Source organism: Castor canadensis, chromosome X, assembly GCF_047511655.1.
Source record: "Castor canadensis chromosome X, mCasCan1.hap1v2, whole genome shotgun sequence".
In the NCBI taxonomy this organism is placed as follows: Eukaryota; Metazoa; Chordata; class Mammalia; order Rodentia; family Castoridae; genus Castor; species Castor canadensis.
In genome coordinates, this window is record NC_133405.1 from 21,655,668 (window position 1) to 21,682,979 (window position 27,312).

Sequence of the window (27,312 nt, forward strand, 5' to 3'; positions counted from 1 at the left end):
TTTTCTTTCCCTTTGAGACATATCAGGAGACCTGAGATCAAATATCCATCTTCCAGGAACTCAAGTCAAATGACTTGCCTCCTGGTCCATGTCACCAAGTGTATAAGCTGGGGACAAAATTCTTAAGTATACACATGCCGACAGTGAAGACAATGAATGCACAGAGCAGGGCAAATCAGGAGATAGGAATGCTATGTCTGGAGGGAGCTTCTGGTTAGAACAGTACATGGGTGCCCAGCACAGTGGATAGTACTCCAGGTCACCCAGATACAGAATGCCTTCCTTGGATAAATGGGAGACAGCAGAAAGATTTAGGAGCATGGGAGCGGGTAGGGAGGAGGGGAGAAGGTATGTTTGAATAAGTAGGATAATCAAGAGTAAGAAGGTCTATAGTTAGAAGAGTGACTGCCTGATGAGAGGGGTCCCATAAGAAGAGGATGGGAGAGTTGCTACATTGGGTAGATAAGTGACTAGTGAAGTAAATGAGTAGGCGACAGCAGAAAGACTCCAAGGAATTCTTCACAGCCTTATTTGCTCTCTGGACATTTGCATGAGGCATATTTTATGGCTTGATCCAGACAACGAATGCTAACTCCATGTAGCCATTGCTTCCTTGCCTGTCTTTATTACCATCGTTTAGTTATTTGCTTTTTTAATGTTTATGGTGACTCATTAATTTGGATTCCCTATCTTGGAGCTGATATTTGAAGCAGTATCCTAAGGGGGCCCTACCCAGTGGCCTTTTGCAGAGGAGTTGTAACCGGAATGTTAGTGTGTTCTTTTGTTACTATGCTGCAATCAAATCAAAACAATCCATTTCTGATTAATGTATGTTATTAGCTGTGGCAGGATGGCAAGGCATGAGGCAGATACTGTTTTGTATATTAGAGAAACCTAGATAAGCAAACAGAGAGTGAAGAGATTGCCTTTATTAGAAAAGCTATCTTTTGTGGTATTTCTTCATACCAAGCAATGAGTTTTTAATAAACCTGAGTAGATAGAGCACTCATGTGTCCAGTCTTGCTCCTACTCTTCGGCTGCAGATATATGAGATGCTAGCGAGAGGCCTGCTGATTTGTCAGTTAATCCAAAAGTGCTAGCTAATCGTCATCTTGTCTTCCCCTGTAACTCTATTGGACTTCTGCTGTCGGAGCTGCCTGTTCTCCACAGCAGCATCACTGATGGTAGTACCTGTGCCCTTGCTGTAAAGGGTGAGAACCTCATTCTGTTTCTCTTCCTCTTCATAAAAGACTGGAGGCTGACTCCTTGGAAAAGTTATTAACACTAGCTATGTGCAGCCAAGTGTTGCTTTTCCTCCCTTTCTTCTTCAGCTATATTCACAGCAACTCATTTCTTTCTCACAATTGGCCCTCGTCTGGACCTATGTCTTTTGAGTCCTTCCTCTTGCTCCCTGTAAATCTGCTCCAAAATGAAATGATTTGATTTTTCTTGAAGCGGAACAATAGATTTCAGATATCCCTAATCCAAATGGGATTGTGCAACTGCCATACAAACCGTAGAACCATCACAATTGTGTCTACCAACATTTTCTAATAGAAGACACTCGTGGGGTGCAAGTGACCCCTGCATGGGAAGAAAGTGTTACAGTAGTAACACTGTTTTGCTGAAAACACCTTTCCTCTTTGAAACAAACTTGCTTTGAAAATCCTCTGTGTTATAAAGAGGCTAAATGATTTGGCCAAGGTGAATCAATAGCAGCACTGAGATTATTTTGTTTGCAGTATTCTGAGCACCACTTGAAATCAGTGGGAGACTTTCTGTGACTTTAAACTCAGATTTTCTGTTGGCCCCAGCTACCCAAGGTCATGCGGTCTATCTGATCTCATGGTGCCTGTCAGGAGCCCTCTGAGTGGCTCTATTTTATATCACATTATTTGTCACATCAAAGTACTCAGCTATGAAGCACAAAGTTCTTACCCAAGTCTTACTCAACTTTGTTATGTCTGCTGAAATATCTCCAGAGAAAAATCGGCAGGATGATGGGGAAAAGGAAACGTCGTCTACTTTCAAAAGGAAGTAGCTTCTACCCCTGGCATCAGTCTTGCTCTTAGGTCCACAGGATTGTAAGATGCCAGAGTTAAAGGTGGCTTTTTAAAAATCTAGCCCCCTTCATTCTATAATTGAGTAAACTGAGGCCTGGAGAGAAGAAGGGAGCTTATCAAAGACATGTAATCTCAGTTTCAGGGCTAAAATATAGCCTTGAGTATTCATAACCCTAATTCAGTGCCACAGAAAGAATGATAAATGGCTTTTAGAGTTCAAATCTAGGGCTCCTAGTATACATTTTAAGTAAAGTTGTTGTTACTCTTCACTATAAATAAAAATAGGCCCCACTTTTTAACCCTCATGTCCAACTGGAGATTCAGGCAGTGTAAGTGTTACTTGAGAATATTCATTGTTAAGGGAAAAGAAGAGAAAACATTTGGCCAAGACTGTGTCTTTCTTAGTCGCTTCTTATTCCATCTTCTTAAAGATCAGTTTCTTAAGTAAGTTGGCCTTTAGCTAGTTGAATCTGTGATTACCAGTTGCTCCCAAAGGATTTGCTCAAGCAGGGCCTAGCAGCAAGTACCTTAGACTTTGTAGTTCTAGGTCCTGGTTTCAAGACCAGGACCCTGCTTTTTTCTTCGTTTTTATTAGTGTATATTAATTGTACAAAAGAGTTCCATTGTGATATTTCCATACATGCATATGATGTACTTTGATCAAATTCACCCCCTCTATTACTTTTTCTTATACCCCCCCAGCCCACTTTTTAAAGACAATTTTAATAGGTTTCATTATACTATTTTCATACATTTGTATGAAGTACTTTGACCATATTCACCCTCCTTTACCTCCTTTCATTCTTCTCATCTCTGTTGGTTCCCACCCTCAAATGGTCCCTCTCACCCCATTTTACACAAATGTCATTCACTATTTTCAAGTCTAGATTCCACATATGAGACAGACATACAATGAATACTTGTCTTTCTCAGTCTGCCTTATTTTACTTAACGTGATGATTCCCTGTTCCATCCATTTTCCTGAAAATGACATGATGTTATACTTTTGGCTGAATAATACTCCATTGTGTGTGTGTGTAATCTCACATTTTCTTTATCCATCCATCAGTAGGTGGATATAGCTAGGTGGATCCCGTGGTTGGGCTAGTGGAAATCATGCTTTCTTAAACATAGATGTGCAGGTGTCTGTGTTGTGTGCAGACTTACATTGCCAAGGCTAGTTTGGTCCTTTACTAGTTGTGTGGTGCTGGGCAAGAGCTTAACCTCTTAGAACTTTCCTTGGTAAAAATGCATTATAGGGATGGTAACAAAACTCCTCTCTGATAGTATAATGTAGACAGGTGCTTCGTGCAGAATAAAGGGTCGTGTTCAACCAAAGTGCTCACTATGAAAATGCTTGCCATACATCTTTCATGAAACTAGTCTGAAATGCCATGAGTTCTAGGGTAGTCTGGGAAGCAACAGAACAGCTGTCTCTTAATTATTTACCCTGAAGATGGGTAAAGGGAGTACAGATGACACAAAACAGACCCTCGGCTAGATTCCATCTGTGTGTGGGTTGGAAAACAGTGTGTTTGGAGAAGCTTCTCAAAATGGTTTGCTGAGAGTGAAATCTAGCTGAGGGAGAATTCTAGAAGTGGGTGATGTACAAGTCTCTGCCCTTCTCTGAGCCTCAGTTCTCTACTAGGGAAGGGGGACTTGCCCTAACTTCATCACATTGTCTCTGCCAGCTCTGATAGCCATGTGTCTGTGAGTCTAGACACAGAGAAGGCAGCAGGGAAAAGCCAATTTTAGATCATTCCCCAAGTTTTATAGGGTAGCTGGAGTTGTGCAAATACTAGAAAACAGTCACAAGCTGCCAATGTATCACCTCACTTAGTAGAACAGGCAAAGATAGAAGTCAATCGTGGATATTTGAAGCCATGACCGACATTTAGGGAGCTGACCGAAAGAAGAAACTGGAGAGGAGAGCGACATAACATCTGTAGACAGGAAGAGCTGAGACGATAGCAATGTCCAACGCTGCTGTCACGGAGGGAAATGTGCAAGTTGAGTCTCTTTGTGCTACCTCTGTTCAGAGGTCACAACTCCTCTCAATTCACCTGATTTTTTTTCTTTCCTTTCAATCATGACCTTTTCCAAATTCATCTCAGAAGTATTTCTGAGCCATTTTGATTATAACTTCTGCTAAAACCAATCAGCAGAAGTGGAGCGGTCAGATCAGCAGAGACTCAAGGTGTTGGTCAGAGAGGATGTCTTCATTTAGATGGACTGTGGCTAATCGCATTGGCTGACATTAAAGTCTGAACAATGTCACAACAGTGCTGCTGCCTACCACTTGCATTGCCTCCCATATAGTTTTAGGAATGGTGCCTGGTTGAATAGTAGGTTTTTTACTCTTTGGCTAAGAAATGGATTGTGAAAATGACATATGCTATATTGTAATAAGTTCCCTGTGTTAATCCAATTAGTCCTCTTTCAGCTGGTAAGAACTTAATGGCAGTGAGTAAAATAAGATCCAAAATTGGACCTCCTGGTATCCTGTGCTATGTGGTGTTATCCTGCACTTTGAGTCTTCTTTATTTTTTTTTTCTTGCTCTACTGGGTAGGGGGACATTGTGGCATTTACAAAGGTACAATGTAAAATGTATATCATACTTGAATTCACCCCTCCACTGCTGTCCTTTAACCTCGCCCCCATTCCTGGAACAGTTTCAACAGGTCTCATTTTTGCATTTACATACATGTATACACATTTTTGCATCGAATTCACATTCCCACACCCTTTCCCTGCCACCTCCCCCCTCCCACTGGTAACAATACCCCGCCTCTGGGCAGGACCTGTTCTGCCTTCCTATTCTCCAATTTTGTAGAAGAAAAAAGAAAAACATGACATTTTTGCTTGTTTGTGATAGAAGTAGCTACACAGGGATTTGCTTGTGATAGTTCCATGTATTATAACCCCAATTGGTTCATCTTCTCTAATTATCTACATTCGACTTTAGTCCCTTTCTTATGGTGGTTTCAGCTGGTTTAAGAACTCTGTATTCATTCTTATATAGACAGTGTATTGGGAAGGCAGGGACAATACTATATGGGATCTGGGGTTTTGTGATAGGGTGGTATGTAATATTGCATGGTAATCAGCTCTGGTTTTATTAATTCATTTCTAGAAGCTATATCTTAAATCAGACTTAGGTCTTAATTGTACACAGCAAGTAAGAACGAACACATGAATAGCAACAAGCTGAAAAATGAAGTACATGTGCACATTAGTGTCAGATAAGCGACACACTATAAAGGGGCTCACGGATTGTATCCATGTGCATAAAAACATTATTTTATTGTTGAGTTATAAGAGTTCTTCATATACTGAGAAAACTAGATCCTTATCAGATACACGGTTTGAGAGTACTATCTCCCTCTCTGTAGGCTGTCTTTTCATTTTCTTAATAGTGTCCTTCGAAGCATGAAAATGCTTTTGTCTTTGGTTGCTTAAGCACTCAGTGCCATGTTTAAGTAAACACTGCCATAATCTGTGAACACAAAAATTTACATCTATGTTTTCATCTAAGAGTTTTATAGATATACTTAGCCATTTAAGCAAATGTAGCAATTTTCGGTCTTTATCCGCTTTGAGTTAATTTTTGTGTGTAATGTGTATCAGTTAGCTTTTCATTGCATTTCCAGATACCCAAAAGAACAACTTACAGGGAGGAATTACTTATTTTGGCTCATGGTTTTAGCCAGTCGTGGTGGGAGATCAGAGCAGCTCACATCATGGCCACCAGGAAGGAGAGAGAATGCCAGAGAGAGGTCATCTCCCCTTAGTTAATCCTTTCTTGAAACACCCTCACAGACAGACCCAAAGGTTTTCTTTGCTGTTCTCCTATGTGCTTCTCAAGCCAATCAAGTTGACACTCAGGATTAACAATCACATAGTGTAATGTAGGGTCCAAAATCACCATTATATTTCTGTATTCAGCCTGCAACTATTTTGTTGAGGGTTTTTGAACCTATCTTCATAAGTGATACTGGTCTACAGTTTTCTTGAGGTATCTTTTTCTAATTTTGGAATCATGGTAATACTTGCCTCATAAAATGAATCGGAAAGTGTTCCACTTCCTCTATTTTTGGAAGAGTTTATGAAGGATTGGTATTAATTCTTTAAATGTTTGGTAAAATTAATCAGTGAAACCATCTGGTCCTGGGGTTTTTTTCTTAGAAATTCAGTCTACTTATTTATAAGTCTATTTGTTTTCTATTTTTAATTAGGTCTTTCTAGGAATTTGTCCATTTCATCTAAGTTATCTACTTTCTTGGTGCAAAGTTGTTCATAGTATTCCCATATAATTGTTTTATGTCTTTCAAGTCATTAGTAGTGTCCTCTCATTCCTTACTTTATTAGTTGAGTCTTTTTTTTTCTTTATCAGTTTAAATGTCTACCAATTTTGTTGATTTTCTTTAAAGAATCAACTAAGTTTCATTCACATTCTCTAATGTTTTTCTGTTTCTATTTCTGTTATATTGACTAATCTTTATTATTTCCTTCTACTTTTTTGGGTTTACCTTGCTGTTCTTTTTTGTAGTTTCAGATTGAACTGAAACTATCAGACAGAACTGAAAAACTACTGATCTGACATCTTCTTTCTTTTCAATATAGGCTCTTAGAGTCATAAATTTCCCTTTAAGAACTGTTTTCGCTGAATCCTATAACTTTTGATGTACTGTATTTTCATTCCTTTTTGTAGTACTTTTCTAATTTCCCTTGAAATTTCATCTATGACCTGTTGGTTATTTAAGATTGTATATATTTAATTTCCACATGTTTGTGAATTTCTGCTGTTATTTTCTAATTTCATTCCGTTCTGGCTAGAAAACCTAATTTGTGTGGTTTTAAACATTTTCAATTCACTGAGACTTGTTTTCTGGCCTAACATGCTCACATGTCAAAAATGTCCCACATGCACTTGATGAATATGTTCTATGGGGCTGGGATGTAGCTCAGTGGCAGAGCGCTTGGCTAGCATGTGTGAGACCCTGAGTTCGATCCCAGCATCAAAAAAGAAAAGCCAAAAAAAAGATATGTTCTACTATTGTTGTATGGAGTATGCTATAGATATTTGCCTAGGACTAGGAGGAAGACTAGGAGTTGTATGGGGACCAAATAAGGATCGTATAAGTGAACTTAAGATACTTTTTTACCCTAAAGACTTTGGAAGCTAATGTGTAGTTTCAAACTGAGCAATGGGATTGTTGTTTCAGTGTCTCTAGCATCTACAACCCATAGTAGGTGATGAATTAATTATTTTTATAAGTAATGTTTTATTTATTCATAAATAGTTAAATTTATAAATTATTTTCAGATTTTTCTGGGCATTAGTGTAAGGCATAAATTACGATCTCAGGATCCTTTCATGCTTCTTTTTTGGCAGTACTGAGGTTTGAACTCAGATCCTTTTGGTTGCGAGGCAGGCACTCCTCCACTTGAGCCATACTCCCAGTCCTCTTTTACCTTAGGTATTTTTCTTAGGTAGGCCCTCATGTTTTTGCCTGGGCTGGTTTTAGACTGTGATCTTTCCAAGTATTTGAGATTACATATGTGAGCCACTGTGTCCAACTTACACTTTTAAAATCTACACAAAAACTATATTTACATGAGTTATAGCTATTGTTATTTTTATTAGAAATGTAAAGAAGATTTAAAAATACTTATTTACTAATTCATTTAAAATTACTGATAATAATAAAGTCATGAGATGCTCACATGAATTTCTCTAAAAAATTAGATGTTTTCAAAAACAAAATAGTTTGGTGAGAAAAGTTGCATCGTTTTATATTTTTGTAAGTGTCGTTTAATTTCTGACTTAATAGTAGACAGCTAGATTCTCATATCTGTTTCTGCACTCAATCTTACTTGATTTAGGAAAATTTGGCCTTACGCAGATATATAGTAGGTAAGGAACAGTGTTTCAATACCCTTTTCAGATAGTTGAGGATATTTCTCTCTAATAGTACTTGAAAATATGGCAAGTAGTAATTTCTTAACGGTTGGCTATAATATAGAAGCTATAAACATATCCATTAAGTCTTCACTTTCCGTTATATAAAAATATGCCTTATACCGTTCATGAAATTTTAGCTCGTATACAATTTTTCTATCATGATGCATTGGTTATTTGAAAAATATTGGTCACTGAGTTATCCTGACCTGCCAAATATGAACATACTTCATTAATGCAACCTTAAAACCTCATATTCACATGTATCACAACTGGAAATCAGAAAAGCCTGTAAGTATTAGAAAACTGCCAAGCTTCATAATGGAAGATATGAGGAATTTTTCTCCACAAATTACACATTTTGCTTGAATGTGAAAATTTTATCATTGGCTAAAAATACTGGTAGTGTTTTCTTTGAATTAGCAGGCTTATTTGTTCCTTTCTGAAAAAAGTGTCCGTCAGTATTCAAGTTTGAAGACGGTTTGTCAGTCTTCCAGGTACAGTGTTTCATGAAAAACAATCTAGTCCATAACACGAGTCAGTCACACATGTGACCTTCCTCTCCATGACCATTTTACTTACGTATGTAGCAGAAGGACTTTGTGCACACTTCCCACTTCATCACACTTAATTTTAAAAAGACGTGGAGTCAAGGGTCATGATTTAATAAAATTAGTTTCTACTGCTTCTTCAAGTGCACTCTTAAGTGAAGCTGGCTTTTTCAAAAGTGTGTTGGCAGTGAAACACTAGTGACTGGTGTTGCAATTTGGTATCACTACCCTGACTTACGATAAGGTGTTGGCAATTTACCCCCCCCCAGTTGATTCTGCACCATCACTGAAAACATCACCACAGTTGTTTGAGGAAAACTATGCATTTTAACCATGTTATTAAACACTTTGAATATTTCGGCACTACTGGTGATCCCCCCACCACAAGCTTTCACGTTATAGTTCTTCTTTGATAATTAACTAGTACTGATACTAGGTGAATGTGAGCAAAACAGCACCTTGGGTCTTTGTAGATGAAAACGAACTTGCTGAACTAAAGGTTTAGCTGCAGACATAAAAGTGAGTCAATATGTCCTCTACAGACTGTGCTTTTTCCTTACAAATGGCACTCAACAGTGTCAACACCACAGTGGTTTATTAGTTCTTCCACTATTGTGTGTACTCCAGCTAAGGTAATGCAATGAATTATCCTATAGTATATTTCAGTGGCTTTTTCACTTCTATTTGGAAAAGCTGTAACAAACACTTTTGACTTTTAAAGAGCTCATAACATTTACTTTAAATATTGAATTCCATTTTCTCAAAACTCTGAATGATTGATTTCAAGATAACTCTGCAACTTAGCTTACACTATAATACTATTCAAAAATGCTCTGTAGCACCACACACAGGAAGATATTTGTACCTTTGTACCTGTAACATCAAGAAAAAGGTAGCTTTTGTCTTTTTTTTTTTTTTGTCAAACCCAGGGATGCATGCACTGTACCACTGAGCTATATTCCTAGCCCTTATCATAATTTTCTTTCTTAATTACAGCTGTCATCTGCAGAGTAGATTCCTCTCTTCTATGAGTCAGAAAACTCTATAATATGCCAGTTTCATGCCTTCCCAGCATCTTTAGTCTAGACCTTGTAGCTGTGGGTTGTGCAACAGAATCTTCATTTTTGAAGCCAACCATTCCTTCTTAAATACTGGAAAAATATGTTGCAAATAAATTTTATTTTGTGGTATAATAGAATAAAAACCTATCTATAATAATGAGTTATAGATACATTTTAAAATATATATTTCAAAAATAAGGTATTATTGTAAAAAAAACACCACAAAGTATATGTACTCCTTTATATTTTTACATAGACAAAATATTATTTCAGAATAATTCTTTGCAGTGCTGGGAATCAAACTGAGGGCTTTGTGCGTACTAGGTAGGTGCTTTGCCATAAAACTTTGTCTCCAGCCTAAAATAATAATGTATTAAATGATGAGAGCCAGGTTTGCTGATACACACCTGTAATCCTAGCACTTGGGAGACTGAGGCAAGAATATCATGAGTTCAAGGCCAGCCTAGGCTACATAATGAGACCCTCTTTCAAAACAAAATGATAATGAGGCTACAAGGATTATTATAGTTTTAACTTACGTAGCCAGCAAAAGTACTAAGTTCGGAGTGTAAACTAAATTAACCTCTGTGAATGCATGTATCTCCTACCTTAGAACATTCTGGAATACATATAAGTATGTTTCAGAGCAGTGATGTCATTTTTCATTGGAGGAAAATTCCTCGGTATATTTGTGAGAGAAAAAGAGTGAAAAGAGAAAATCAAGTCGTCATATTACTATAAAAATAGATTTGACCCTAGGACTTCCTGAGTGGGTTGAAGAGAACTATAAGATGGTGGAGGTAAAAACTGGAGTTTGGGAGACCAATTAAGAGGCTGTTGAGATGGTATTGTAGCAGTGGTTCTCCATCTTGAGTGTGCATCAGGCTATCCTGGAGTGCTAGTTAAAGCACAAATGGACAGGCCCCACTCCGGGGGTTTCTGATTTCATGTGTCTAAGTTCAAGGCTCACAAATTTGCGTTCTAACAAGTACTCAAGTGAGTGTTGATGCTGCTTGCTTTAGTACCACAAGTTTGCAAACCATTAAGTGCAGGCCTTGCTACTTATCTCAGATCTTACCCCAAATCTACTCAATATGAATCTATGAGTAAGATTCTTAGATGGTTTAGATACACATTAAAGTTTGAGAAGCACACTAGATCTGAAGATAGAGAAAGGTGTACAAACCTAAAAGTTAGTTATAAGAGACAAAAAGTAAGGGTTAATATCTGGATATAGGGAAGTGAAGGAGAAAGAAAAATCACCAGAAGTGATTGGTTTCTTCTGACTTGAGCACCGAGACAGGAAACACACAAGTAGTGAGTAGATTTGGGAGAATGGTATTTGAATTCAATCTTGAATTTATGGACTACAAAAGTTGTCTTAGTCCCCACATTATCAGCCCTGTGTAATTAAACAACAATGTCTTGGGCTCCTGGCACTGGGAAAAGATTGATATTGCATAAAAAGTGTTAGGCACATTTGCAGGATTCTGTTTTCATCTCAGACTCCATTCGTGGTATATATGTTAGTTAAAAAGCAAATATCTTCTATAGAAGGAGCATTTAAAACCTGTCTCCCATTCCCACAGCATTCAGACACAAGCACGTGGGTTAGAGATCCAGGGTTACCTGCAGAAATCATATACTACCTATCAACAAATTCAACTTTGAAGAATAGAGGAAGATACCCTAGCTATCCCAGAGCAGAACAGACTAGACTGGAGGACTGTCAGACTTGGGCAAAACCTATGTGGTGCCTTTTACAGTGGGGACCCATTCTCATCAAATCCCTTCACTGTCTTTTAAAGTCCCCAGTTAAAGAATTCCTCTCAACACTATCACCAATAGCTACCTATGTGTCTGACCAGCAGAGCCTAGATTATAACACATTAAAGCAGGAAACAGAAGGTAAGTAGTCTCTGCTTACACAACAAATTAGTTGGATTTCTATATGGGTGGAAGAGGTATTACACTTTCAACCATTTTTTAAATTTGATCCTCATATTGTAGCAAGGTTCAGCAGGCATTGCTATTACCTCCATTTTACAGATGAGGAAGCTGAGTTTCAAGGAAATTAAATGTCTTATCTAGAGTTATTGAAATGGTAGAGGATAACCTGTGACTGGAACCCAGGTAGTCTGATTTCAGATTGTGTGCTCTTTTCACTGTAGTAAGGTTATGGACTTCAATTTAACAGCAAACTGATCTGTGGGAGTTTAGTTCTCCCCCTTCTGCTTTTTAGAATCCAATTTCGAGAGATGACGTGGATGAAATGTTCAAATAATAGCACCTGATTTCTTGAAACAGCTTGATTCATAATACATTACAGATTATTAGTGAGCTTTTATTTTAATGGTCAAGCAATTAATAATGAGTCACAGCAAAATGTCTGTAGAGTGAAAGAAAAAAAAAATGGTTAGATTGTCACCAGGCCTGTTCATTATCCTCTCAGCTTTATAACCAGATCAATCATTAGTTAATTAATAATGATGTGCTTCCTGAAGTACAAGGTTATAAATTAATGTAATGCTCATATGCACACTTTCTGTAGGAAAAATGCATGAAAATGCCTGCCATGCCCATCTCATTGTAAGAAAATGCATGTAATAATTACAAGCATATAATAAGAATGGTTTGCTTAGCCAAACGTCTGTTCATTTCTGTTAATCAGTATTCATTTGAGCTACTTCCATGCAGTTTGTGGAAGCAGTGCAATCAGTTGAGTAGTGTGGCAGATTTAAATCAGTAATAAAAGCCCTGGGGAAATTAACAAGACAAAACATTAACCACAGACTAAACATTAACATATATTAGCATTTTTATTATACCTGTAGAATTGCTAAATGGGCATAGTTACTACTATTAAAAAGTTTATGTTGTACATCATACAATTTCAATGTATATTTTGTTTTAAAACTTTTAAGATTTAATTAAACAAAATTATACAACAATATAATAGCTGATTCACTAGAATGAATTTCATTATTTTATTTTAACTGGAAACATTTGTAATTCCCATGCCCAGCCCAAGGTACCCCAAAACAAATGCCACAGGTAATATTCATCCAAAGTAGGCCAAGAGATTAGAGTTCCTATTTAAATTTTGTAAGCGTAGAGCAAGATTTACTTATTTAGGGTTCTGATGAGTCTATCGAAAATCAAAGACCAAATTTATAGCAATTTATACCAAGTATTTAGCAACATTTTTCAGAAAACACTCTTTGTGACCACAGTTACCAGCTGGGATCTAGCAGCAAACTTATTCCATGATTCAATGAAACTGAAAAAGCCCTCAAGAGCTCCTAGAGTCTTGGTGGGCTCACGTGCAGCTCCTGAGAGAGGAGTTGTGCTGATCTCTGAGTACACCTCAGAGGTACAGCTCGCATCCCCTCAAACACTGTCACATATGCAAGGGAAATAGCATATCCGTGGCTCTTCTAGTGCCATAGACATTGTCTGAAGAGTTCTTCAGTTTCTGCTTCTGCTTCTTCCTCTCCTTTTCCTTCTTCTCCCACCTCCCTCCTCTTTCCCCTTCAATTAAGTTAAAATGCATAGACTTGGGCACCCATCATACCTCTTACGTTACATATTTCCTGAGAAAGAAAATATGGAGCATGTTGTTCATCCAGAGGAAAATAGGTCCCTTAGGGTTGGTTGACTAGGAGAGAGCCAGAGATACATATAAATGTCATAGTGGCACGCACACACCCTCCAATTTTCTAACCTTTTATGCTGTTGTGGCTAAATGCTTGAATCTGTTGGGTTTTCGTAACCATAGGTTTGGCTTGGAATCTACATTTTGGGGAAAACTATGAAGGAAGGATATACTTAGGTCAGACATTTAAACTAGACCTGGGTTTAAATTGTAGGAATTACAGAAGATCTGTAGCTGACCCAAGAATCTGAATTCAAGAGCAAGGTTCCAGGGACATCCTGCAGACAGCAAGCAGCAGATGGAACCCTATTGGGAGCTGCCTGTCCTGTAGAATTTGACATCCAGTCAAGTTTTAGTGTGGTTGCTAGTTGAGTCTTACCTGGCCCAAGGAGTGAGTAGTGGTGGAGCCACTCATTCCTCTATTGGCTTACAGCTACTAGAAGCACTGCTGGACCCCTAGGTTAGAATTGGATGTCAGTTTTCTGTTTGTCTTGAATACCTTTTAGCCTTTCTTTGTGGTATGCTTTTGCAGGTATTATTAATCCCAGTTTGGAGGTGCGGATTAATATCTGCCCCATATGTCGCAGAGGGATGGCGTAGCACCCACTAGAGAGAGAGAGAATGGATGTAGAAGTTTTTTAAAGAACAATGGAGTGGCACATTGTTTTCCAAGTGTAAGGTACTGATATTGTTGAGAAGCTTACACTATAAGCTGTCTTTCTCTGAAGTGAGAGTGCATAGTCCACCCTCAGTTATTCGTATGTGTGTTATATGCTTGGGAAGTGGTTGGAACTTAACTCTCCAGTCCAGTGGGGCAGCCCCTAGCCTGAAGGTTTTTTTTGTTTTGTTTTGCTTTGTTTTATGTCACTTGAGGGTTACTACAACCAACAGTGAATGTGAGGGGATGCTAATAATTAATGTGGTTAGATTTTATGCATTTCTTGACATATCAGTTAATGGGTGCAGGTATGAATTGCATCACACCAAATGCTTCACATGATTTAAAAATCTTTAGTAATGATGAGATTCAGAACATACACCCCAAAATGCACTTTGACATTTGAGAAAACAGCAAAAGCAAGTAGGTCACTCTCAAATTCTCCTGCCCCTTTTGCCCTGAAGCAGGCCATAAAAGCAGCTGACTGTCACTTGAAGCACATCATAGGCTACCCAGGTGGTAGGTGCCACTATATGCCTGGAGAAAAGAAATGCCCTCATCTCTGAAGACACAGAGATGTTACAGAGAAGTTACAGAGAAGAGCCTTAGCACACAGGACTTGTTATATTTGTTCCAATACGTTATCATCAGACCATAACTCCTTCATCCAATCATAGTTCTCTACCAAGATGCACATCTTCATCAAAGTTAACTTAAAAATACAGATTTCCTGTGTCTTTGTGCCTTCTTTTCTGTCATATAAAACTTACATTAAACATATGTGTATGATTTTCTCTTGTTAATCTGTCTTATATTATAGGAGCTTCAGCCATGAAACTAGCAATGGGTAAAGAAAATAACCCCCCATGGTAACATGCTCCACTAGGAAAGTTATTTTCACCTTGTTTTTTCTAAGAGTGCATAGACTAAAGTACGACACTTCAATTGTCTTTTTATCCTGTGCATAGAGCTAGATTTGTAGGTGGAATGAAACCGCAGCACCAGGTCAAAATGAAGTACTGGGGCCTGGAGTACTACCAGCTACTCATGAGGTAAAGATAAGAAGATTGCAGTATGAGGTCATCCCTGGCAAAAGTTAGCAAGACCAGGCACGGTAGTGCACTTATGTAATCCTGGTTACTTCAGGAGGCAGAGGTAGGAGGATCGTGGTCTGAGGCCAACCAGGACAAAAACATGAGATCCCATCTGAAAAACATGAAAAGTAAGAGGACTGGATGCTCAACTCAAGTGGTAGAGCATTTGCTTAGCAAGCTCAAGGTCCTGAGTTCAATCTCCAGTACCACTACCAAAAAAAAAAAAAAAAAGGAACTGCTGTAAGTAGGGTCATACGTAGATGAACCTAAAGGATGTTGTGATTACATTAAGTAAAATAAGCCAAGCACAGAAAGGTAAATATTCCCTGAGCTCACTCATATGTGAAAACTAAAAAGTTGATCTCAAGGAAGTTGAGATGGTGGTTACCCTAGAGCTTGTAAAGGGTTGGAGCAAGGGGAGCTAGGGAGAGCTTGAGTAACAGGTACAAAAACACAGGAGGAGTACGTTCATACATGTAGCACAGTAGGGTGAGTATAGTCAATAATTTATTGTATATTTCAAAATAGATACACAAGAAGATTTTGAATGTTTCCAACACAAAGAAATGATATAAATGTTTGAGGTGGTGGATATGCTAGTTATCCTGATCTGATAGTTGCATATTGTATACATATGTTGAAATATCACATTTACCCTGTGAATATGTACAATTATTATGTGTTAAGTAAAAAACAATAAAGAAGTGGGATTGTAAGCCAGGTCTCCTGATGCCCAGCCTACTGGTCCCCAGTAGTGTATTTGCCTCATGTATGCACAAGGACAATGTCTCTGGAACCTGGTGGAAAGGAATGGTGCTAGGGTTGCCAGAATGACTTGCTGTTTGGGATACAGTTGGAAGCCCTGGCTTCTTAAGTTTCAGACTTTGACACCCCAGAACACTACTGCTTTCCCTGCCATAGTGTCTGGCCCATGAATAAAGGCACCATTAGGAATCACGGTTTGTGGAAAACCAAAAGGTTTTATATTCTAGGCCTTTTGATAGAGACACTCACCTATCTAATAAGTTCACTCCAACTAACCAAATTTAAAGGTGGTAACATTCTTGATTAGGGACATTAGTCAGTGAAAGGAAATTGGTTTGTACTTAGTTAAGAGCCTGAGACTCCTGGGCAGGCTACTGATTTCTAAAAGGCTACTTGGAGGCTGGCTTCTTTAGCAAGTGCAGCTGAAGAATGAGACCCAGGTCTCACAGTATCACCTGGTCCATCTCAAGTGGGAAATTGAAAGGACTTCTTTAATGTGAGTGCTGCATCTCTTTGTAAATTGTGTTTTCTTTTAGTGCCCACTTCTCAAAACAAGGCCATAATACTCACCTCTAGCTCACACAGTGTGAGGTGAAAGATGTGGGGAGATGCATTTGACAAATGCTTTATATAGGAGAAGAATTTGCTTCGTGGTAGATTTGTAGAAGAAAATATAGCCTGTCTGGTAAAATGTGGCACATTTCAGATGGGAGAGTGGGTACTGGCAGGACACCATTCTTGGCCCCTTCCCCCACACAGAGCCTTGGGAAGTCTGCTTGATAATGCCACATTGGGTGGCTTGGAAAGAAAGGTCACACTGTCTACATTCTCATTTGTTCTTAACTTTCCTACTTTTGCCTCCACTGCACCCCTTTCCACTAGGTAGGGGGGCAAATACTTTAAAGTCTTTCTGTGGCCCAATTAGTATTCACTGAAACAAAGGGCTGACTTTCAATGGGGAGGGAGATTTCACAGCTGTGGCTTGCAGCTAGACAAGTTACTGTGAACGATGTGTGGAAGATTTTATTTTGGTGCTGCATTTGGAACAGGTGTAGGTCAAGAGAATGTCCTGTGCACCTGAATGTGCTAAGATGATCCTGGTGAAATAGGCCCTCACACAGAATAATAAATAGATATGTATGGACTAAAATCAAGGTTTTATTCCGTGAAATTTCACCTGCAGTTTAACAAAGAAGACATGTACATTTCCACAGACATGAAGTGAGAGTGCATAGTCCACCCTCAGTTATTCGTATGTGTGTTATATGCTTGGGAAGTGATTGGAACTTAACTCTCCAGTCCAGTGGGGCAGCCCCTAGCCTGAAGCACCCTATCAGACTGCTCCCAGAATGCAAATTCTTTATTTGAAGTTCATATTAACCCGAGTCAAACAGCATTATAGAAGTACCTGCGAAAATTTCAGGATCTTACATTCCAGAGCTAGTGGACTATTTTCAAGGCTCTGCAACTCTCGTTTCATTTCCTTTAGGATAAACTATAGCTAGTCTGAATATCAAGCTAGCTGCTATCTTTCACAAAGGGAGGTGATTGTAGTGCTGATTCTAGGTATTTTCTAATTCAAGATTTATTCTTATGGAAAGCCTTCCAGAGCTACACAAATTAAATGCCATTTATGCCTTTATATAGAGATAGATAAGTTAGGAAATGCTTTCAGGGCCATCTTGAGAAATCCAGAAGCTGGGATGACCACACAGAGCCCGTGGACTATCAGTAGAGTGGCGTGTTGTGCAGGCCCTGATAATTGGAGAGTTTTTTTTTTTCATTTTTCTTTTATTATTCATATGTGCATACAAGGCTTGGTTCATTTCTCCCCCCTGCCCCCACCCCCTCCCTTACCACCCACTCCGCCCCCTCCCCCTCCCCCCCTCAATACCCAGCAGAAACTATTTTGCCCTTATCTCTAATTTTGTTGTAGAGAGAGTATAAGCAATAATAGGAAGGAACAAGGGGTTTTGCTGGTTGAGATAAGGATAGCTATACAGGGCATTGACTCACATTGATTTCCTGTGCGTGGGTGTTACCTTCTAGGTTAATTCTTTTTGATCTAACCTTTTCTCTAGTTCCTGGTCCCCTTTTCCTATTGGCCTCAGTTGCTTTAAGGTATCTGCTTTAGTTTCTCTGCATTAAGGGCAACAAATGCTTAATTTCAGCTCAATCAACCCACCTAACCAAGCCTAACAGCATACAAACTCCAGTGTGTTTGTGAAGGTACATGGTGACAAAGATACAACATTTGTCCTCACAAGATAGTTCTAATATTTTTCCTAAACTTTACAATCTATATATTTACCTAGGTTATGTTGGCTGGCTATGTAATTGAACAGTGGAACTTTTTTGTGCAAAACAGAATATAAGCAAGTGGAAATGAAGCACTGTCCTCTAGGGAGGCAATGTTGAATAAGATTTGCAGTCAGACAAATGGGTTCAAAGTCGGGCAAGTGAATCCACTGCCTGTTTACCTTAGAAAAGTCACTTAACCTCCTTAAGCCTCAAGTTTCTCATCTATAAAATGGATAATTTGTAATATTAAACATAGTTCCTGGCACAGGGGAGATATATAAAAAAATTAATATCAGGACTGGTAGAGTGGCTCAAGTGGTAGAGCACCTGCCTAGTAAGACTGAGGCCTGGAGTTTAAACCCCAGTACCACAAAAAAAAAAAAAGAAAGTTAATATAATGATACTTCATACTTCTTTGTATAGAAGTTCATTTAGGCTTTCATATGAACATGAAAAAAATCTACAAATAACTTAACCGAAGAAATCAATTAGAATGGAACTAAGCAAGACAACTGGTGCCATTTTGTTTTAAAAAATCATTGCTACATAATGTGAAAGAGGTGTGCAATGAATATATTTGAATGGATGAATGAGAAGAATTGGGAGGGGGAGGGAGAAAGGCTGGCTGACTTGAGTGCTTATATTCTTTAATCCTCTCAGTCCTGGGCTTATTCACTGATCTATGATTCACAGCTGATGACACTGGCTATTGATTGCTGGACTTGGCTACTTCCCTTGGGGATTTTTAGGAACGCCAGCTGAGCAACTACGCTGATATTTTTTAGAATACCTCAGCTTGAGTCTTACAAGGAAGTATTCATTAGGATGGGGAGCATTCTGTGTGTTCAAGGCTGTTTTTCTACTAACAGGCTACTCAACACCCTCCCCACCCCCATCTACTATATCAATTCTTCCTAAACTTCATAATTCCCTTTTGTGAACTTCCTCATACATAGAAACACCAAGTGCCATTGAAAAGGATCGATAGAGTGAGGCCCATGTAAAGGGTCTTCTCAATGTTCGTTTCAAAAGGTATTTTTAATTAGGAAATCTCTGAATAGGCTGGGCCACAATGGGACTTCCCCCCTCACCAGTCTTTAGCCTTCCTTTCTGCCAATGGTTCTTTGCTCTGTCACCTTTTTTGACTCTATTAATAGCTTTGTTCTACTCTTGGGGAGGAAATTGAAATGAATTTCAGAATTTGTTTCTACAATTGTATCTGCATAAGTATTATGTAATTATATTGCATTTCTTTTTTTCAGATTGGCAAGCTATGTGCCCATTCTCAACAACGCCAATATAGATCTGCTTATTATCCTGAAGATCTGTTTATTGACAAGAAAGTATTAAAAGTTGCTCATGTAGAACATGAAGAAACCTTATCCAGCCGAAGAAGGTGAGAAGGTTTTTGGGGTTTTTTTTCTCCTCTCTATTTCAGCATAGAATTAGCAATTGTGTTTTAAGGTAAAAAAAATCATTGGAGTAAAGTTTCTTAAATACATGTTCTTCTGAGTGGAGTGTTTAATTAAATTCTGCCATTTGTCAATCTTAAAGAAAAAAGACATTATATTATATCTAAGCTATATTTGAATGTAAGCTTTCCATATGTAATTATCTTATACAACAAAATAGGGTAGAATAGACTTCCCTATTCTAGGTCATTTACTGATTAAACAGAATATTTTGGCGTACAATCAGATCTTACAGTTTAGTGACTTTGGTTTTTGGTTTTCCCATCGCTTACAGTGAGTCAGCATTAAAGTCCATAGACAGAAGCTAGAAAGACACACTTGTGTATACACACACACGACACATTTTACACACCTTAAAATGAAAAAATGTAGTATCTGGCTCATATTTCTTAAAGCAACAGTCTAGTTACAAATTCTTACTCCTGTATTTTCCCTCCCCCCATCCAAGTTCCTTCCAGCCCTAGTCTGGTTTCTTGCGTACAATTAAAGGGTAGAATGCATACGGGAGGCCCACCACAGCCCTAAGAATACTGAATTACCCAAAAGGATTCCGCATGTAGCCAGCCCCAGCACTGGCTCAGGAATAGCTAGGCATGAATTCTTCTTGTTGACTTTGAGGGGATTGAGAAGATTGGCCTACAGATAGAAAATTAAGAGGTTAAATAAGTAACAGCTCAGATTTGGGCAAAATCATTCCTTTCTTCTCAGTTTACTACCAGAGGTTTTGAAATGATAATCCTTAGTCTTGTATGGTACAGTTCAGGATGAAAGAGGGCAGTAATGTAGCTTGAGAAAGTATGCCCCAAAGAAGCCTTTCAGAAGTTTCCTTGTTAATTTCCAACTTAATGAAATTCTAGTTTCCCTATAGTGGCCCTTTTAAAGTATAATTCAAAGGCTCTGGGAGTTGCAGAGACCTTCTCAGGATATCTGTGAGATATTCCTTTGGCTAACAAGATACCTGTGATTCTAGAGTTTGTTCATATATTTCAACCAAAACAACATATTTCAATAGATAAAATACCAAAATCAGTAGGAGAATCGACCTCTCTCCTATCAAGCAAGACAGTAAAGATAGCTTACAAAAATGAAAAGTAGCTGGGTGCTGGTGGCTCCTGCTTGTAATCCTAGCTACTCAGGAGACAGTGATCAGGAGGATCACCATTCAAAGCCGGCCCAGGCAAATAGTTTGCAAGGCCCTATCTCGAAAAATACCCAACATAGTAAAAGGGCTAGTGGAATGGCTCAAGGTATAGACCCTGAGCTCAAACCCCAGTACTGAAAAAAAAAAAAGAAAAGTAATGTTACTTTTGTCACTAATTTTTTCATTAAAATGTTATTTTTATGAAATAACATTTAATGAAACTCATTAGCATGTAATGAGTCTATAATTGTTAGTTTTTCTGAATTTTTTTTTTTTGATGTGACAGTGGGGTTTGAACTCGGGGCTTTGCACTGGCAAAGCAGGTGCTCTACCACTTGAACCACATCTCCAGTCCATTTTGCTCTGGTTATTTTGGAGATGGGGTTTCATGAACTATTCACCAGGCCTGGCTTTGAACAGCAATCCTCCCAATCTCAGCCTCCCAAGTAGAGCTAGAATCATAGGCATGAGCCACCAGTGCCCGGCTCTGTTAGTGTTAAATTCATACATCTTAATACCTTAAACTGAAGTTTTGTTTGATCCTCAATAATTTTTAAGAGTGTAAAGGGGTGTGATAGTTATGTACTTCTATGTAACAAATTAATTCCAAACAGTTATTTAAAACAAGCATCTCACAGTTTTTGTGTGTCAGAAATAAGGGAATGGCTTAGCCAGGAAATACTCAGTCTGAAGCAATTTCAGTCACGATGTTGCCTGGGGCTGCAGTGATTTCTGTCTTGTTTTTGAGGTGCTGGGGGTTAACCCAGGGCCTCCTGCATGCTAAGCACATACTTCTCACTGAGCTCAGGCCTGCAGTTTTGACTGATGCCTGACCATCCGCTTCCAGAGTGGCTCACTTACAGGTTCAGCAGGTTAGTGTAGCTTGTTGGAAGGAGGTCTCATTCCTCACCACATGGATCTCATCAGTCTATTCACAGCAGGGCAGTTGGCTTCCCCAAAATAAATGATCCGTGGAAGAGAGCAAAGAGGAAGCTGTAACATTTCAGTCTTGGAAGTGCCACACCAGAATTCTGGCATACTTGATTTGCTAGAAGCAAGCATTAATCTCAAACACTCAAGGAGAGGAAGTTAAGCTCCACCTCTTGATAGGAGGAGGATCACAGAATTTGTTGACATATTTTAAAGCCACTACAGGCTACCTGACACTAAAATGTTCGAGAAACATTTTTTTCTGCAGCTATGGGGAGATGTTTTCGTCTGTATCTGGGAAGGCAGATTTAGGTTTACATCAAGACCCTCGTTAGCTTGTGCCTGTGTGTTGTCCATTGTTCTCTAGTGCTGTCACTCTTGGCCTGAACCATGTGAGGAGTTAACTTCAGTTCTTACAGGGTATTGACCTTTAACTAGTGGAAACCCCTTCCATACTTGAGTGAAGTGAATTTTATATGTCTGTGTTTGTTTATTCACCTCAATATTAATTTATTAAACACCCATTAGTGCTAGACTATACACTGGGCAGTGAAAATACCAAGAAACAATCTCTGATTCCCAGCTCAGTCTAACGGGAAATACCCTTAAATACAAGTAATTCTAAAAGTGTTGTATGAGTGCTAAAGCAAAAGAAATATTCAGAGTACAGAGGCAGCCTATGCAGAAAGACAGGCCTCTGCCCAGGAGAGTTCTAGTAGAGGCTTCATGAGGAAGTGGTATGTGAATTTGTAACAGAATCACATGTGGAGCTTTTTCAAAATAAACACAAAAACCCAGTCCCATTTTGAAATTACTGTCAATATGTATACTTTCTGGGCATATATTCAAAGAATGTAAGTCAGCATGCAATAGAGACACCTGCATACCCATGTTTACAGCAGCGCTATTCATGATAACCAAACTATGGAATCAGCCTAGGTGCCCATCAGCTGATAAATGGGTATAAATATGTATACACACAATGGAGTATCATTCACTGTAAAAAAAAGAATGAAATTATGTTGTCTGCAGGAAAATGGGTAGAACTTGAAACCGTCATGTTAAGCAAAATAAGCCAGACTAAGAAAGACACACTGCATGTTCTCTCTCATATACGGAGTCTAGACATTTAAAAAAATGAGTGACATGAGTGTAAAACAGGGGTAACTGGGCTGGGAACCAGGGGAGAAGGGGAAAGGCAAAAGGAGAGCACGAAGGTGGGGTGAGTATGATCAAGGTGCTTTGTACACATGCATAAAAATAGAATAATGCAATCTGTAAAAGATTGTTTTAAAAGAGGGAGGAGAGGATAAGAAAGAGTAACAGGATGAATTTGATGAAAATACATTATATGCATGTCTGAAATTAATCATAGCAACATCCCTTGTGCAATTAATATATATTAATAAAGTTTTAATTTTTAAAAATTAAAAATTTAAAAAGAAGCTACTGCAGCAACTTTACACACATTTATGAATAGGAGATTTATCAAGGTCCTGCTGCCATGGCGTCTATCTTGGGCTCTAACCCATTCCCTTTCACCTTACCAGGGAGGGACTCTATGGCACTAATCTTCCAGGGAAGGAAGAAATGGACAAAGAAAGTTTTTTCTGAGCATCCAGATATGGCACTTTGTTTTTTGAACTCATAGCTAATTCAAAAATAAAAGGAAGGATAATAAGAAAAGTCAACAAGACCTATAGACTTGAGTAACTTGGCAGTTGGGCAGGGCTCCTCTGGGTGTTGGGACCATGAGGCTGGACCACGATGTTTCTCCTCTTTTTGGAAAACTGAAGCATTAAAGTCTGAGATGGAGCCGTCCTTTCTGAGTTCTCTGGCAGAAGCAAACAAAATAACAGGAGCATGTCTGTCTTGAGTTTACCTCCTCAAATAGGCGCTATAAACTCTCTTACAAGGGGAGAAGTGGGGATTAAAATGATCTCTTGCTAAATGCTCTGCCCCACAATCTGATGTTATTAGGAGGGCTTGTTTTGGTAGAGTGTCAGTGGCTCTATAAATTTCTCAGTATGTTTGGCACAGCATTTCACAATGCCCAGAAAAATACATGTATGCCCCCAACCCACACCCAAGCTCCATCCTCAGAGTTAAAGATACGGTGATTGGAAAGGGACCCTGTTGCAGTAGTCAATCTGTGGAGGCTGTGAGGAAGCTGTCTGAATCTGATAATGAGTTGAAAAGCCTTTTGCTTTATTAAAATAACAACACACAAAGAAATGTTGCATTCCTTTGCTAGCATTTAGAAGTCATCTGTTTGTTTTGTCTGCCCCCAACTGGGTAGTTTGCAACACACAACTAATCTTAGAAATAGCTCAGTTCAACTTAAAGGGGATTTTCTACTGAACTGGTGGTCTGTGTATGGGACTGACGGTTCCTTAAGGGATAAGTATTGAAAATATTTTGAACAGTGAGGGTAGAACAAGATGCACAAGTAGTACAATCAAAACAGAAGCAGTCAGATCTACACAGCCCATTCCATCTCCAATATTTCCAGTACATTTGGGTTGCCAGCCTCTCCCTCCTTTGTTCTCCAATCCCCTTGTGATTCTGTTTAACTTGCCATTTTTATATCACAAATAGCGTTTGGTAGAATGCCTACAGTTCAGTAGCCCATCCTGTATCTATATGCCAAGCTTGTGGCCCAACTACAAACCTGTGATAAAGTCATGGTTCCTCAACCCATGTGAAATTATATCTGTGTGTTCTTGCCCTCTGCTTCCTGTACTTCCCTCCTCTCCTTCCCCTCTGATTTCATCTAAAGGGGCAATGGTTTAAGTGACACTAGTAAGTGACCTAGAAAGAAAAGAACAAAAGCTGATCTCAGCTCCCTGGTCCCAAATCAGTGCTTATGCAGACTACTGCTCTAGGTTTGGCTAGGCAGCTTTGGAAGCTCAGTGGTGCCTTCTGTCCTCTGAACAATACAACAAAGTATGTTCTGAGTGAATCAATGAGTTTTGGGTCTGGTACAAGTCATTCTGCCCTAAATAGGACTGTAACTTCAATTTGGTCAACATCCTCTATATGCTCAGCATTGTATAAGGGTGAGTCTCTGATGAGCCAAGGAGCTTCTACTCTAGTCAGGTAAACAGACACACCATATTGGGGGTGGGTGCCAAAAAAGAGCTATGTACAAAAGAGTGGCCGCCTCACAGATGGGAAAGTTAGCAGCCCTCCTGGGACAGTCAACAAAGGTTTCTTGGAAAGGGTAACTTTTGAGCCCAGCCTGAGAGGTAAGAATAAATTCAACAGATGGATGAGGGAAAAGGGTGTTCCAGGCAAAGGGAACAGAATGAGGGAAAATACGCTAACCTCTGGAATGACAAAAAGTTGTAGTTTGAGGTCAAACTGTGAAAGGCTCCCCCCAGCAGAATTAGGCATAATCTTGCATCATTCCAAGTTTAGTTATTTTAGTTTATGTACTTATCTGAGTTTTCGGGTTTTTTTTTTAAATAATGAGCTCATATTACTTTACATTAAGAAAAAAAGAACCCTAGTAATCAGAAAAAAGGTTCAAAATCTGCAGTCAGGGATGAAAGGCTGTTTTACTTGCAGTGGTTTCCAATTAGCACTGCTTTGATGCCTGCTCAAGCAAATCACTGCAAGAAAGCAAAGGCAGTCCCCTCCCCCACAACCAAAGAAGTGACTGCCCCTCCAGGATGATGGAAGCCTTCCAGGGAACATCATGGCACCCAGTAGCAGTTTTTTGAAATGGCTTATACATGCAAAGGAGCCCCCATCCTTTAGTTCCACCTTTAACGCACTGTTTCCTGAGCAAACGGCCATAAACAAATGGTGAGTTTGTCCTGTGGCAATGCTATGTTTCTGTAGCAATGCTGTGTTTGACATGAGTGTATTAGAATAAAGTGGAATGGCATCAAGAAACATTCCTATCGATGAAATTGTTTTTCCCATCTCGGACAACTAATTGTCCAAACTTTCTGGAAACAATTCATTTGAAGAAACTGCCTTAGTTCGTAGGTAGAGATTCGTCTGTTGTCTGCCATGGGCTACTTGCACAAAGGAAAAAAATATGGAATGAGTCATACATGGGAAATTAATATGTCACTTAATTTAATTTCAAGTGTCTTGCTTTAAGAGAGAAATAGAAATATTCAGTTCATCTCCTTTGAAAAGTAGAAGCGGGGATGGGTACAAATCTTTATTTTTAAAAAGGTAGAAGTGAAATGCATTTAGTTCCTATGCTGGAACAAGTTTAGGAAGGAATGACAGAAGAGACAAAGAAGAGGAAAAATGAGAGAGGCACAGTAAACTCAGTAGGAGGTAAACTACTCCTGTCACACTCTGCTGCCACAGTGTCAGGAGATATTATCACCTGTTGTCACTGTCCTTTGAAAAGCTCATTGACTCTAACAGTTTACAAAGTCTTTTTTTCTACCCTCTAAAATAGTATGTCTGGATTTATCTTCAAAGGTCAAAGTTTCTTTTGGAAACCAAAGTTTCTTTTCCCACAGTAATGCAGAGAAGGTTTTGCATAAGGCATTGGCCTGCACCAAAACACTGGGCTTCTGTGATATTGGCTAGATGGCTAGTTATGCTGGAGCCCTGCTCTTAGTTCTCAAAAAGGTGGGTACTGCTTTGTCCACAAGGCCTGGGAAGTCTTTAAGAGCTAGCTTTTTTTTGTTGTTTTTTTTGGTGAAACTGTGAATGGAACTGAGGGCCTTGTGCAGGCTAGGCAGGTGCTGTACCACTGAGCCATGTCCCCAGCCTCTATTTTATTATTCTGAGTTTCCTTTCTAATCAAATCCACCTTGATTTTAGGTGGCTTTTAATGGGGACAATATACACTGAGAAGCAGAGAGAACTCAGTGAACAAGCCTGTCAAAAAGAATAGGGTTCACCCATTATCTTGTATAATTAAAATACACTAATAAATATTTTTAAGAGATAAGTTTCTAGGAAATAAGTGTAAAACTTTACTTTAGAGAAAGGTCTATAAGGAAATATACCCAGATATTAACAGAAATTATTTCTGGCTAGTGAGGCTATGAATTTTTCTTTTTCTTCTTCTTTTATTTTCTAAGTTCTCCATAATGAGCATATATTTTTTTACAATGAGAAAGAAAATAAAAAAAAATTTAAGAGATGAAGAGATAGACTTAACCACTGTTTATAGCTATCAAAGTGCTAAAGTTGCAATTCTCACAAATTTCTCTTCTCATTGCTCACCTGTGTTTATTTTACGTGCATTTTCCCCAGCCCTCCTGTCTCCTTCCATTCTTCTAAGGGGCATACCTCTCCCCCAGCAGACGAGCTCTCTCGGAGACACATTCCTCAACTCTTCTCTGTCCTGTTCTTGGAGGAGCAGAGGTGACACTTTTTGAAATATAATCCAAATGCCATACAATTCATTGATTTAGAGTTTATAGTTCTTTCATTTTGAGTATATTCACAGATACATATAGCCATCATCACAGTAGATTTAAAACATTTTCATTACCTCAAGAGGAATTCTTGAACCCTTTAGTTATTGCCCCTTTCCCACCCCCATCCCCCCCAGCCCTAAGCAACCAGGGATCTACTTTGTGTCTCTACAGATTTGCCTCTTTTGGACATTGCACGTAAATGGAATCATATGATAAGTAGTCTTTCATGACTGGCTTTTTTCACTTATCACAGTGT

The 27,312-nt window shown here is 38.8% G+C and overlaps 1 protein-coding gene and 1 long non-coding RNA gene across 5 annotated transcripts in view; one reads left to right on the forward strand and one right to left on the reverse strand.

Annotated features, from left to right (window-relative positions):
- The window catches only part of Gpc3 (glypican 3), a 389,991-nt gene that overhangs the window by 233,345 nt on the left and 129,334 nt on the right, over positions 1 to 27,312 (forward strand). The window contains exon 4 of the mRNA XM_074063548.1: positions 19,374 to 19,507. Within this exon, the coding sequence (XP_073919649.1) occupies positions 19,374 to 19,507 (134 nt within the window). The remainder of the gene's footprint in view (positions 1 to 19,373; positions 19,508 to 27,312) is intronic.
- Positions 19,502 to 27,312, reverse strand: part of LOC141419819 (uncharacterized) — a 53,729-nt gene continuing 45,918 nt past the window's right edge. For 2 of the 4 annotated variants that reach the window (XR_012444541.1, XR_012444543.1), the window contains 2 exons: positions 21,586 to 26,985; positions 19,502 to 20,219 (listed from right to left, as the gene is read on the reverse strand). This is a non-coding gene — a long non-coding RNA (uncharacterized lncRNA). The remainder of the gene's footprint in view (positions 20,220 to 21,585; positions 26,986 to 27,312) is intronic. The other 2 variants (XR_012444542.1, XR_012444544.1) reach the window with 2 other exon arrangements.